General features: G+C 31.8%; 1 protein-coding gene and 1 pseudogene across 1 annotated transcript; one reads left to right on the forward strand and one right to left on the reverse strand.

Annotated features, from left to right (window-relative positions):
• The first annotated feature begins 2,148 nt into the window (after window positions 1-2,148).
• On the forward strand, window positions 2,149-8,905 carry LOC131637986 (uncharacterized; annotated as a pseudogene).
• A 1,275-nt stretch (window positions 8,906-10,180) lies between these two features.
• LOC131638024 (ethylene-responsive transcription factor 6) lies at window positions 10,181-11,275 on the reverse strand. The gene has a single exon (XM_058908586.1). It carries the CDS (start codon window positions 11,153-11,155, stop codon window positions 10,289-10,291), a length of 867 nt encoding a protein of 288 aa, XP_058764569.1. The 5' UTR covers window positions 11,156-11,275; the 3' UTR covers window positions 10,181-10,288.
• Window positions 11,276-11,549: the final 274 nt, after the last annotated feature.

Below are 11,549 nucleotides of genomic sequence, written 5' to 3' on the forward strand. Positions count from 1 at the left end.
CGTATCCTTTTCAGGAATCAGAGCGCCGTAGTTCGGCTCTTTAGTTTTTGTTTGTTTTTGTGTTTTTTAGTTGAACAGTTACATTCGCACTCCGCTGCTCGACCTCTGGAGTCTTAAGCTGGGAATGGAGCGGAAATAACGTGTCCGATTAAAGAATGCCTCGGAGGCGAGATAGAGAAAAGAGTTTGAGCGTTCAAGTGGCACCCTAAAGCAAGGGAGACTCGAGTTGCTCTTTGGTTTGTGTTTTTTAGAAGTTGGGAACTTACGCCTGAATGGAACCCTAAAGCAAGGGAGATCCAAGCACTCGAACGTTCCCTAAAGCAAGGGACGTTCAAGCTTCCATTCCCTTTTTAAGAATTTTCACTTTTTTATTAGTGCTTTTTAAGTGTTTTCTTTGTATTTTTTAAGGGGATTAAAATCAAGCATTTGTTAAGTGTTTTAAAGTTGAAAAGAAAAAGAAACTAGCCTAAGCATGAAGGGAATTCCTACCTAGTGTTATCATGGTTTCTACCTAAGGTTAGGAATTAAAGAAACATGGATAATAAAGTCACATTATGAGCAAAATTGAGTAAGGATACAATGGTACAAAATTATACACAAATATGAAGTAGCAAGTCAAAAACATAGTACAACATGAATTAAAAATACTATTATTTTTTATGTTGATTTTATGGGAGAAATTGGATTGAATCAAGTAGAAGACTAAAAGCAAGTAGCCTAAAACTAATGTTTTTTTAGTGATTATTTTTATGTACAAAATTGTGATTTAAAAGTCTAAGAATGATAGTAGAAAAATTAGCAATTAATCCACTAAAAGAAAATGGTAAAAAACTAATATTTTTATGCACATTTTTAATGTAAAAAAGTTTGATTAAATGGTCTAAAAAACAACAAGAAAAGTTAGCATTTTTATTACTAAAAGGAGTGACAAAAAAAATCTAATTAAAGTCTAAATTGTTTAACTAATAAAATGAAATCAGGGGGGTGTAAAATGAAATTATGGTGATGGAAAGTAGTGCAGGCGCTGGGCCATGGTGTTGGCCCGGAGGTTATTTTTATTGCAGCATTGACTTGCCAAAAACGGCAGTATGGGCCCAGATGGGGGTGCGTACAGCAAAAGGCCCGAATGTTCAGATTATTGTTGTGATTCATTTTACATTGTTATTGAAAAAAAACGTGGGCCAGGGGTAATTGGATGAATTCGTGGCCCAAAGCTTATTCAGATTTTATTATGATCCAGAAAGAATAACAGAATTAACAATTAATACAATAAATAAAAATAAAAATAAAAATGAACGAAAGTGAAATTGGGAATTTAGGGTTGTCTTGAGCGACGACTGGGATTCTCACTCTCGTTCTCTTCTCAAATGCACACGACGGCGCTTCTCCATACTCCAACCAGACCAACACAGCGCCGCCGTGAGTCTAACCACGAACTCCCTCGCCTCTCCTCTCAATCTCCGCTTCTCCTCTTCTAATTCTAAGAAATACCTCCCTAAGTCTAGACAATCCACGGATTCAGACTATAATGGAAGAATCGTAATTCATAGATGGCCAGGAGATGCATTATATGCGTGAATAAAAGGAAGCAAGTACAAATCGAACCTGATTGAAGATCGGAGGCGCAGAAGCAGAAAATCAGAGGGAAGCTCCGAGCAGTGACCACGAAATAAACGTGTTGAAGATGAAGTTCTTCAGGTAATCTTGATTTCACGCTTCTCTTTATCTGGTCTCTCTTCTATCTTCTTCTTCTTCTTCTTCTATTTTGATTTTCTGAAACTCGGAGATTTGTTGTTGATGATGCGCGATGTTGACGTAGAATAGAAATAGAGTGATAGGAGAACCGGAATCGGAGAAGGCTGAGCTCAATTGAATGGAGCTTCAAATGTTGAAGCTCATTCAATGGCGGATTGAGCGTGTAGTGGTGTTTGGGGAAGAATGAAGGTGACGGTGAAGGTTGGAGGAGAAGAAAGAGAGGTTGCAGAGAATTGTGAGAGAGAGGGAAGGTGAAGAAAAGTGAACGTGAAGTGATGATTATGGTGTCCAGAAACTGATAATTGTGGAGGTGATGAGAATATATAGAGGTTGAGATAGTGGAATTCAGCTGAAGGAGGAGATTCTGAGCCATTGGATTAGAGGGAGTTAGTTATGAGATCAAGGGTGAGGATTGAGTTAAGTGGAGAGGTTAGTTACATTCTGTTATAGGTTGTTATGTAAGTTGAGAATTTGTTAGGAAACTGTTGAATGGTTGTTAATTCTGTTAGAAGTTTGTTAGGTGATTAGTTATATATAACTGAATCGGTTAGGGGTTAGTGTAATGCATAACTGTTAATTGGTTAAGAAAACTGTTATGGGAAGTTAGTTATACAATTGGAAATTGGTTAAAGGGTTCTGTTAGAAGGTTAGGACTGGTTGAGTTTAGTTTGCTGTTAGTAAAATAAGTCTGCTAGTTCAGAATCTAGTTGGGTGAATTGAAAAGTGTTAGTTGGTTTTTGGAAGTTAACTGTTTGTGGGATTTGTTATAAATAGTTTCTGTTAGCAGATTTTGTGAACGCATTGAATCTGTTTTGTTTGATTGCGTAATATTCTGGCCTCTGCAATATGAATCACGAACCCACACGCTTGATGATGAATGGGCTATACCGATACACATATTAAATCCTGATATATATTCTGCGTGATATCACAAGATGGGAACCGACGTGAATCTTTGGTTGTCAATGAACCTGATTAATTTGTATGATATTTAACTGACGAACTGAATGACATAATGCCTATTTTTTTTTGAATCGTTTTCTTCTGGTGTTGATGAAAGTTTGAAACTGGATAATTGAATATGGACGAAGTATGCTGAATATATTTTCGTGTGTGTTGCAGGGCCGATTACATGTGCAGCTCTTAAATTGATTCTGTGTGAACTGATTGAATGAAGATTCAGTGCATTTGATTTGCACGTAACTTGCCCGGTTCAGTTCTGAACATGTAGGATCTTTGGTTTTTTTTCTCTGACTGTTTTTATGAGCCAACTGTTATCACTTGCAGGGCCATATGCTTGATGTTAATGGTATTTACCACTATTGCGCATAAATACGTAGGTCCGCTAATGTATGCATTTATAAATTTAGTGTTATTTGGTTGGTATTGAATAGACTGTTTTGTATATTAATGATGCAGGTTATGGTAGAATTGGAGCAGATTTGGTATGTTATATGTGCAGGAGGTTGGTGAAGAAGGAAAGTATGTATATCACATAGCAACTGGTGTATAACACACTTATTCCACACTTGGATAACAATGGTTACATGATACAGGTGGTGGGGGTCTCAAAGATGAAAAGAAATTGAAAATAGATTTAGGACAATTATTTTTGTATTAAAAGGTGTAATGCACTTGAATGTATTTTGATGTAAATGATGTTTTGGGTAATTTTCTTTGGATTAGCTTGAATGTGTCATAGGGTTTGAATAGCATAAGTTTAGGAAGGATTTTGAAGAATAAATACTTGGAGTTTATTGCTGAATTTTTATGTAATTGTCTTTTGGATATGAACTCGGCATGTTTCCAAATGGATGTCTTTGACATTTGTAATGATTCTTCTTTTTTTTCTTCTTTTCAATGTGCAATCTTGAATGAATAAAACCCAATTGGAATGATGATCAAAGATACAGGTCAACGTGACTTTAGTCAAAAGTCAAAGTTGTGAATAACTTCCAAAGGTCTTCTCTTGCCAAAACGTAGCAATAACCAAAAGGTGCTTAATTTCTTTCTATTCAAACAAATGCCATAAGGATCTCGATCTCACGAGACTCGTCGTAAGCTAACATCTTTGTCCAAGCTGATTTGCCAAGTATTACACCATAACATATAATTCAAGAAGTACACTAAATAATTATGTCCAACTTCATAGGGAAGATTCTCTTGGTTATCAGATGAATATGGAAATAAACCATGATCAAATTGATGCCTTTAATCTATTACCACTGATTTAATGAACCAATATTATTATTGATGAATGAATGCATGATGCGTGGGCTGACCTAATAGATGAGATTATGAGATGTATAAGCCAGTTAGAAATAAAATTAGATGGGCAAATTTTGGGGTGCAACAGAGGGGAGGGGAGCAAATTCCCTCATAGACTCACTTTTTGCTCCCCTCCAAATTGGGGGAATTTAGAGGGAGGAAAGATTCATTAATCAAAATTTTATTATTTTCTCTATTTTATCCTTAATTATCTTTTTAATTCCAAGATTGCCCTTATTGAATCATTAAAGACTAATTTTTTCTGTGTTATTTCACGTTTCATTTTTCTTCTATTGTGCGGTAGCTATTTGTGACTTGTTGCTCTCAGGTGAATTTTTTCCTTTTTATTTTGTTGAATTTTCTTTTTTGATATTATGTTGTTTTTTAATAATAATAACATCCTTATATCAGTTCTTATTTATAATATATAATAGTAATAAGATTTTTTTTATACTATTAATAATAATAACAATATGCAAATATATTATATTTATGTTATAAATAAAGATTTTAAGTTTAATATTATTTGTCCAATTTTTTTTAACATTTTAACATTATTTTATGTATTTTAAATTATAGAAATTATTTTATTGGGTTAGATGAATCATCAAGATTAGATAATCGTTTGATTTGCGTTGAAGATCTATAGTTCAACTAATGTGTGTTGTTGTTTACTGTTATAGTATGATTTATAAACGAACAAGTTTTTATTTGGGGATATTTACTCAATATTATTGTTATTTAGAATTATTTTTACGAAGTACAAATAACAATATTTATAAGGATAAAAAAGTAATTTAATTTTAAAATCCCTCCCCTCCCCTTGTGAACCAAACATACATGTTGTTAAAAACCTCTCTCCTCCCCTCCCCTCCCCTTCTTTGAACCAAACATATATTTAGTTAAATTCCCTCCCCTCCCTTCCCCTCCATTCCCCTCCCCTCTATTAAATTCTCTCCCCTCCTCTCCACTCTGTTGAACCAAACAGACCCTAAGAATCCTTTATAAAATATATAACTATTTTTCGAGAGCTATGTCATAGATCTTCAAACAATGATAAAAGATAAATATTTTTCTAACAATTCTCTAAGAATGCTTTATAAGCTCTTCAAAAATTATATAAATTATTATTTTTCTATCATTCTGGGAGGCTTAATAAGTTCTTTAGGAACTATATAATAAAATTATTATTTTTCTATCCTTTTACGGATTGGATGTTTGATAACTTCTTTAGGAACTACTATAATAATAATAATAATAATTATTTTTCTATATTTTATGGAGTGGGTGTTTGATAAGTTTTTCAGGAATTATATAATATATTATTATTTTTCTATCGAAATGCTTGATAAATTCTTCAGGAACTATTTAAAAATTATTACTTTACTATCCTTCAAGATACTTGATAAGTTTTTCATAAACTATATGATAAATTATTATTTTTCTCTCTTTTAGGACTCTTTGATAAGTTCTTCCGAAACTATATAATAATATCAATATTATTCTTTATAGATATTTGATAAGTTTTTCTAAAACTATATAACAAATTTGTTAAGTTTTTTAGGAACTATATAAGAAACACATTATTTTATAATTCTTCAAGGATTATTTAATAATTTAATAAGATATAATATTACAATTCAACACGGGTAATGAAAAAGAATAAAATAATAAAATAATATTACCTCGGATTGTTAGGGTTTCAATTTTTTTCCTTTTTAAATTTGGTAGAGTTTCGTGCTGATAACATGTTATAAAATTAACAAAAACAATATGAGAGTAGAGATGAAGGAGAGAAATAGAAGAAAGAAATAGTATTGTATTATTTTCATTATCACTGTCGATTTGAAGTACAATATGAATCATATTTATATCATACAATAGAAAAAAATAAGATGAGTACTTTGGCAAGTTTGCCACTTGGCACTCTCTCATGCTTTCTTCTATTTTGATTTATGCTATATAAGGAAACTTTCTTTTAATATCATATTAATATTTTTATATTATTTTATAATTACTCTTATTAATGTGGAATACAAACAGTCTGGTAACTTTTTCTTCCCTCAACCAATTATTAATTTTTTCTCTTCCATTTTATATCATGTTATTTGGGATTTGGAATATACACTGTTTTTTTTTATATAAATACAAGGTTTTTACTAATTAACCTAATTTTTCTATTTCTTTATACCATAATTAATTTTTGCATAGGCACGTTATCTGGGCAAACTTAAATTGCTAAAATTTTCATTTTTCAAATATTGAACAAATATATTGTCTTAAATTCAAGAGACACTTTGAGAGTTGTAAAGTCATTTTGAAACTCTTGGAAAAGCAAAATGCAATTGAGACTTTAACGAATGTGCTCTCATTTCATAACCTTTCTTTTCTCATTTCCTCCATCTTCATCCTCTCTCCCTTTCTCCTCCAAAAAAACCTAGATCTCTCATTCTTCCTCCATCGCCATTCAACATCGCGCCTGAGTTTTTTTCTTCTTTAAATCGTTAGTTAGTTGTCTCTCCCTACTTCAAATATGCCGAACCACGAGGAACTCTTCAATCATAAAGGAATCACCTGATTCTACCTTTCAATCATAAACTCTTCTCTATTGGAAACTAATTGTTCAAACCTACGCTCCCTTACCTTCTTATCTTCTAAAATTCAAACCATTTTTCAGAAAATATTCGTTATTTGTGTTTTGTAATTCAAGCTAAGGAAAAAAAGCAAGAGATTCTACGAGAAGATTTGAAAGAATCTCAAGGTTCATCTCTGATTCACTCTCTTATATTTTGTATGATTATCAATTAACTACGATGATGTTATAATAAGAGGTAATTATTATAAACTTGAATTTTTCCTGTTTTATAAAAAAAATTCCTATTTTAAAGAGTAAAAATCTTTACTTGATGATTTTTTTCAAATTATGTTGATGTTCAATCTCCGATTATTACTCTTAGTTACATGCATATATGCTTTGACCATAACTCTTGGTAGGATAAATTGAGAAATAGTATATGGGTTTATTATATCTTTATGTCAAATTTGTTATTTTTATATTTTAGTTGGATCTAAATTAGTCTTATTTTTCAGAGATGGTAGATTTCTTATGTGATTGTTTTACAATGTGTTTGATGCATGAAATTTCAGGTTCTTACCAATGGTATTGATGTGAAGCTGCAGAGGAGTGCTTTTAGTGTGATTGAACCAACTACTGGTAATGAGGTAGATGATGATCTTGAATTTGAGAATACTCATCGTTGATTCACTCTCTTATGTTTTGTATAATTATCAATTAATTGCGATGATGTTATAATAAGAGGTAATTATTATGAACTTGAATTTTTCCTATTTTATAAAAATTTTCCTATTTTAAAGAGTAAAAATCTCGACTTGATGATTTTTTCAAATTATGTTGATGTTCAATCTCCAATTATTACTCTTAGTTACATGCATGCTTTGACCATAACTCTTTTGGTAGGATAAATTGAGAAATAGTATATGGGTTTATTATATCTTTATGTCAAATTTGTTATTTTTATATTTTAGTTGGATCTAAATCAGTCTTATTTTCTAGAGATGGTAGATTTCTTATGTGATTGTTTTACAATGTGTTTGATGCATAAAATTTCAGGTTCTTACCAATGGTATTGATGTGAAGCTGCAGAGGAATGCTTTTAGTGTGATTGAACCACCTACTGGTAATGAGGTAGATGATGATCTTGAATTTGAGAATACTCAGTGGCATGGATCAGATATGAGTGAGTTTCAATTTGTGAAGTTAGTGTTCTTTTTTCAATATCTCCAAGTTTATCTTTTTATTGTCTTTTTTCTATTTTATTTTTTGAAATCATTAGTGTATTTGTAAAGGTTTTATGATTCATATTTTTCTTAATTGTGAACTGATTCTGTTACTAGAGTTATGTTTTATAGCTCCTTGTCATAGTTGTTGTTGATTTTGTTTGTGCTATGTTTGATTTCTCAGCATCAGATGAAACTAAAAGTCCCACAAATCAAGGCACAAAATGCATAGATCATTAGGATCATCTCACAAGAGCATGAGTAGGTCCTTCTCTGTTGATTCACAATCCAAGGGATCCATGTCTATGCCTTATGGGTGGATGGTATATCACTCGAACCTTTATCCCCTTTCACTAATTGATTTTTATATTTTGTTATATATTTGAAAACTATTTATTGATGATTAAAATATTAAAAATATTATGTAGAAGGTTGATTTGAGCAAATTGGAAATGGCTGCATTGTGGATATTGGCGACACTTCAATCTGGTAAACAAATTGTTTTACTCATCTTTTTTGACTGCTTTAGTGTGGGTTAAAAAAATACATAATAGATGGATATGTAGGTGGATGTTGTTCCAAACCCGTCTAAGGAGCAGCTGGTAGATGTTGTTCAGAGGCATTTCATGTCGCAAGTGCATTATTTGTTTCTGTTTCGTTAGTGATTATTCAGTTTCTATAGCACTTTTATTTGGTTGAACATGTTCCAAACTGATTTGGTTTCCTCATTGTCACAAATCCCATGTATCCATAGAGTAGGCACATCAGTGACCACTGGATCTAGATAAATCAAAATCTACTTGCTTTCTGCATAGTCTGATCTTGATCAAACAACTTGAATTCATGAGATTATTATCAAACATTGGGATCCAAATCAAAATCAAAATCTACTTGCCTCATGATGTTTGATGTAGGAGCAGGACAAGTATTTTGTTCATTTGTTTGTCTGAAATTACGTTTTGTTCTTTTGTTCAAGAAGCAAATGGACGAGTTGCAAGAACTAGAAAGATGGAATTGTTCGCTTGCATGCACAATACTCATGCAGGGTAGGTTTTCTGTTTTCATGATTGTTATGTATTTTTAGTTCTCATAGTATTTTTAAAATTTGTTTTTGGATGTCAAAAGATCGACACATTACTTGATGGAATATCAAAGTCAGTACATGTTCAGTGAAACAGCTGAATTGATGAAGATGATGCCATTGCTATGCACCCCTGAAATTCATGCTCATCAGTTTGAGTCTTTATAATTATTTGAGCAGTTGTTATTAATGTATGTTGCAGCAGGTTATTTATTTTCAAATAATACTAAAATATTAATTTCAAATAATATACCTCGGTTGAATATAAAATAAGTACATGTCATATATGAATAAATTTACAACAAAGATCACCCTTTAAGGAGAATGTCTATACATTTAATTCTTACATTTTTTCTAATAATACTAAAATATTATCAAAAGAATAAATATTTATCATTTTAAGATTAATTCTAATGATTGTGTCTAAATATTTATTTTTAATGGAATATTCAAATTAAAATTAAATGCAAAATAAATATTTATTTTTGAGTTCTCTATGCTTAGAGTATAGTGAAAAATTAAATTTTTATTGAACGTTAAAATGTATATTGCACACTAAATTTTGAGTTCACACACACTAAATGTATATTGCACACTAAATTTTGAGTTCACACACTAAAAATTAAATTTTGAGTTCACACACACTAAATTTAAACCCGTACCTTGCACGGGTATACTAATAACATATATAATAAATATAATAACATATATAATAAATAAAAATTAATATAAAATCTCCTAATGGATGGTCATCCATAATAATATGTCATTTATAACAACAATATTAATTATTAATATTTGCTAATAAAAGTTCTATGAAATTAAAAACTAGTAACATTATTAATACTTGTTAATAAAAATCAGTAATATAAGTTTAAGGATTGTTTAATGTATGCATATTTTGATGTAAGACTAAAATTTTATCATGGAGAATTTGAAAATGGAAAGGACTTTTAGAGAATCTTGAAACGATTTAAAAGTTATCAAATATATTGATGATATCTTCAAATTAAAGAAATGTTAGTGGCTAAAACTAATCATTAAATTTGTAATAAAATAAGAAAAAAAATTGGCTAGATACAACCCCAATTCATTAACAATTACTATTACTTTTAAATCCATTAACAATTTTGACTAAGGTTTAATTTTTTTAAAAATATTTTATTTACAATTCAAACTTGTGTTCTTCCACAGAAGATTAATCAATTGAAACATGCACTTAGTTAATGATAAGATTTAAATTAGGTGATAAAAATGATTAAGTAGGCTCTTGAAATATATCCAAAAAGAAAATTAAGTGAATAAATTAAATAGTAATAATTTCACAAAATGTGCATTTGTCATCTCTAGAGGTGAAATACATAAACCAGACCCAAAATAGAAAATTCACACGGCCACTAAAGGTGAAAAACAAAAGGAAGATAACGGCGACAACGGTGGAAACCCCTTAAAATCACTGTCCCAAAACCCAGTCCAAGCTGACGGCGTTAACGGCATCTCTTTAATACAGTTCACATCATATTCCTCCGTTTTCTCCTTTTTCACCACCGGTTTCACTTCCACTACTTCATCCTCTTCCTCTTCACGGCAACGTTTTTTGTTCTCGCCGGTATTCTTCACCGCCGCCGCCTCCGCCGCCATGGCGTTGACTTCTAGTGGAAAATTGAGAATCGCTTTAGATCCGCGCAGCCTAAACGCGGCACGATCGTAGGCTTTAGCGGCTTCGATAGCCGTCTCGAAAGTTCCAAGCCAAACTCTTGAGCCGCGTTTGTTAGGGTCGCGGATCTCGGCGGCGAACTTTCCCCACGGTCTCTGTCTAACTCCTCTATAGTGCTGTTTCTCAACAACTTCCGGTTTTGGCACAACCGTCTCTTGAATCGGATTCGGGTTTCCGAATTGGATCCATTCGGTTTTATTTGGAAGAGCGATTTTCAGCGACGGTTTACGATTCAGTTGAGGCTTCTTCTCTACTGTTTGTTGAGGATGAGAAATTAGGGCTTCAGGACTAGCTGGTTCAATCAATTGAGGTTTGGATTCAAATTCGAAGATCGGAATCTGTGTCTCTGTTTCAATAAGATTATTGAAGCAATGATCCAAAGAAATTGAAGAATCATAATTGTTTTGGTTAGTTTGAAATTGAAAATCAAAATCAAAGCTCCAAGGTTGTGAGATTGGAGATGGAAGTGGTGAAAATTCACCAAGGAGATGCAATTTGATGCTTTTAAGAGCTGAAACTTCTTCAGCGTTAGCCATTAGAGAATTTTATTATTACTTGAAATAAAGTTGTTTTTTTAGAAGAAAAAGTAAGTTTAATAATTATGAGGAGAAAAAGAAGAGAAGAGAGGGTAAGATTGTGTGTTTTGTCTAAGTTGAGTGGAAAAGGGTATATATAGGGAGGAGAAAGGTGAAAATAATAATTAGTGTTCGTGCGACTTTGTATTCATTAGGATGGTAGGAGGAAGCATCGTATTTCTCTTTCTCAATCATTCTTATTATTTTTCTTTGTTTGCGGTTTGAATATTATGGGATGGGGGACACCGTTATAAATTTGCTCCTTATCTTGTCTATATCAACTGCATCTTGTTGATGCTTGCCCATTCTTCATTGTTTGGCTTTGTCCTTACTCTTGTAATATTATTATTTTGTT

This window comes from Vicia villosa, linkage group LG1, assembly GCF_029867415.1.
Source record: "Vicia villosa cultivar HV-30 ecotype Madison, WI linkage group LG1, Vvil1.0, whole genome shotgun sequence".
Taxonomy (NCBI): Eukaryota; Viridiplantae; Streptophyta; class Magnoliopsida; order Fabales; family Fabaceae; genus Vicia; species Vicia villosa.

Coding starts and splice junctions, on each gene's coding strand:
- LOC131638024 (XM_058908586.1), bottom strand. CDS start 11,155: ATGGCTAACGCTGAAGAAGTTTCAGCTCTTAAAAGCATCAAATTGCAT.